The following is a 3116-nucleotide window of genomic DNA, read 5'->3' as shown; positions in this document are numbered from 1 at the left end:
CAAATGGCTGCAATACCTAGGTCTGGTCCAGGCCAAAGACAGAGCCAAAAAATCCATTTAGGTCTCCTAAGTGGGTGGCAGGAGCCTGAGAACTTACACCATCCTCCTGCCCCTTCCAAGGTGCATTGCCGTGGAGTTGGATTAGAAGAGGTATATCCAGGACTTGAACCAGCACTCAGGTATGGGATGCTAGCATTGCTACCAACTGTATCACACTTGCTCTTCAAAATGTTTTGCACCAAAATAAGCATATCATTAAGTTCAATTGTTCATGAGATGCAGGAACAGTTTGTTTCTATATGGCATGCATCTTATTAATGGTTTACTCTCTTGCTATTTGTAATTCAGTGATCACAACCTGGCCTAGGAAACAAAAATGCCCCAAATCTTTACATCTTGAGATATTTAAAACATCTCAGTGCAGTGGTTGTGTTTGCTTCCTACCTCCCATCCCTACTCTTTCTTTTCCCATGTCAAGACACCCATAAATTGATGGACAGAAGTTGCAGGAACATTATTTCTCAGATAGTGGAAGTAGATGGTTGGGACAACATCTTTTTTTTTTTTTTTTTTTTTTCATGTCGCCGCCGCTAGGCCTCGGCAAGAGATGCTCTTCCAAAGTGGCATACAAGGTAGAGCACCCCCTTCCTTCCTCTCTGGCTGGAGCCCGCAGGACAGGGGCAGTGCTGGGCCAGGGCAGGCGGGGGAGGGGAGGAGGAGACCCCCAAGGGCAGGAGCCCAGCGCTGCTGAGCCCAGCTGCAGGAAACACAGGCCTCCTGTGCAGCTGTGTCCACAGCTGTGGCCTGCGTGGAAGGTGCATTTCCTCTGGGGGGAGCGGAACGTCTGGGACAACATCCTTAATAAGCTGAAAAATGCTTGTAATGTTTTAGATCCCAGTATCCATCAGCTATAATTCTGGGGACATTGAGACACACTTTAAATGAAAAACAATAAACCAAGATTATTTCTTCAAGGCAGCTGTCTTTCCTACTACCTTTCTAAGAGCATTCTTCATGTCCTTGTTCCTGAGGCTGAATATGACAGGGCTGAGGAAAGGGGTAATGACAGTGTAGGGTACTGCTATCAGTGTATCATCTCCCCCCGAGGCTTCTGGCTTCATATACACAATAGACGCAAAACCAAAATGAATAATGACTACCGTGAGGTGGGAAGCACACGTGGAAAAAGCTTTCTGCTTGCCCTCAGCTGATGGGATCCTGAGGACAGTGGAAAGAATTAAAACATACGTCAGAAAAATAAACAGGAAGGTACCAAGCAAGCCTGACACTGAGATTACTGTCACAATGAATTCTGTGAGGTCACTATCTAGACAAGACAGCCTCATGACTGCCCGCATATGGCAGAAGAAGTGCTTGACAAGGTTGGGTCTGCAAAACGAGCCCCTGAATACCAGTGCAGTCTCTACCAGAGAAATGAAGAAGCCTCCAGCCCAAGCAGAGGCCACAAGTTGTCCACATACAATGTTGGTCATAAGCAGTGGATATTTGAGAGGGTTGCAGATGGCCATGAAACGGTCATACCCCATCAAAGTGAGTATGATGCAGTTTGTGCCACCGAGTCCCAAGAAGAAACACATCTGAAAGCCACAACCTGTGACTGAAATTCTGCTAGTTTTGGCCAACAGATCTGCCAGCATCTTGGGAACAATGGCCAATGTGTAGCAGGTTTCAGAGAAGGAAAGTGCACTAAGGAAGAGATACATAGGGGTGTGGAGAGATCTATCCAACCACGTAAGACCCAAGATGGCCAAATTACCTGTCAGGGTGAGGACATAAAGGCAAAAGAAGAACAAAAAGAGGAATGTCTGTACATGTGGGTAAACAGAAAAGCCAACAAGAATGAATTCCTGCAGAACTGTCTGGTTGATCTTCATCATATCCATATCTGAAATTGAAAGAAAATAAAACATTCAACTCTTCATCAAATTAAAATGGTGATATTAATAAAACAAATAATCCAATGCACAAGTACCAACAGTTTTTCCATTTTATTTAGTAATACTTTGTGCAGATGATATGTCTTCCATACTTTCTGTTCACTCATTCATTGATTTCACTCAATAACTAATAATTGATAACTTATTGTGTGATAAGAGACATGTCCTAGAATATTTTCTAGAGAATTTTATTGGCTAATATAGAATACAGGGGAAATAATATCTTTTTGATGTTGAGATGGATATTTCAATGTATTAGGATAGCCAGATTTAATTAGATTACGAAAAATTGAAAAAAAAAAAAAGGGCTGAGTAGCTAGCAGACAGAGTACAGTATGGTATAGAAGAGTCCACACAACATGTGGCCTGCAAATATCACTACAGAAATACTAAGAATTTATTTCTTAGCAACTTTAGGACCAAACTTGGACAATGATTTGCAAGTGTAGAATTAGCCCAAAACTATTATTCTTTCTTAGAGAAGACATTTAGGTCATAAAATATTAAAAGGAATTATAGAACATACTTCATTCCTCCTACTATGGAGGGAGGTGAGAAGCATAGAAGGGATATCCCAGGACCCTTAAGATTAATGTAGATTAATTTAAGTATTTCATAATATCAATAAAGACTATTCAAACACAATACAAGTAGCATCTGAGATTATACCCATTTCTGTAAGGCCAATGTCAGCACTCATGAAAGATAAATATTATTTAGTCACTGTATGGATTCCTTAATAATTCTATTGCTGATTTAATCTCATCAACCTCTGACTTCAATGTTTCTTGAATTTATGCTGAACACATTTTTTCAGCTTTCTTTTATATTGAGCAATTGTTTTTCCTGGCCAACATGTCAATATGTTTTATAACTATTATTTATAAAGTCTACATTTTTTTCAAATTCTTTCTGTTGTTTATTGATTTCTACCCTTCACAGAGCAAATATGAAGTGCATAGGACAGCTGTGAAATGTGTAGGGCAGCTGTGTATCTAGGAATATCATGTTTGTAAGTAGAATCAAACTGTCTTGTCTTTGTGTATAATTTTTTATCAATGATAAATGATAAATGATTTTTACCCTTCACAGAGCAAATATGAAGTGCATAGGACAGCTGTGAAATGTGTAGGGCAGCTGTGTATCTAGGAATATCAT

General features: G+C 40.2%; 1 protein-coding gene across 1 annotated transcript; it reads right to left on the bottom strand.

Moving 5' to 3' along the window:
* Nucleotides 1-962: 962 nt before the first annotated feature.
* On the bottom strand, nucleotides 963-1907 carry OR10X1 (olfactory receptor family 10 subfamily X member 1). Its single transcript, XM_002715290.5, has one exon. It carries the CDS (start codon nucleotides 1902-1904, stop codon nucleotides 963-965), a length of 942 nt encoding a protein of 313 aa, XP_002715336.3. The 5' UTR covers nucleotides 1905-1907.
* Between the last annotated feature and the right edge of the window lie 1209 nt (nucleotides 1908-3116).

Source organism: Oryctolagus cuniculus, chromosome 7, assembly GCF_051225735.1.
Source record: "Oryctolagus cuniculus isolate XC-2025 breed Fujian yellow rabbit chromosome 7, ASM5122573v1, whole genome shotgun sequence".
Taxonomy (NCBI): domain Eukaryota; kingdom Metazoa; phylum Chordata; class Mammalia; order Lagomorpha; family Leporidae; genus Oryctolagus; species Oryctolagus cuniculus.
Note: the sequence above shows the minus strand (reverse complement) of the source record. Positions and strands in the feature narration are given on the sequence as shown.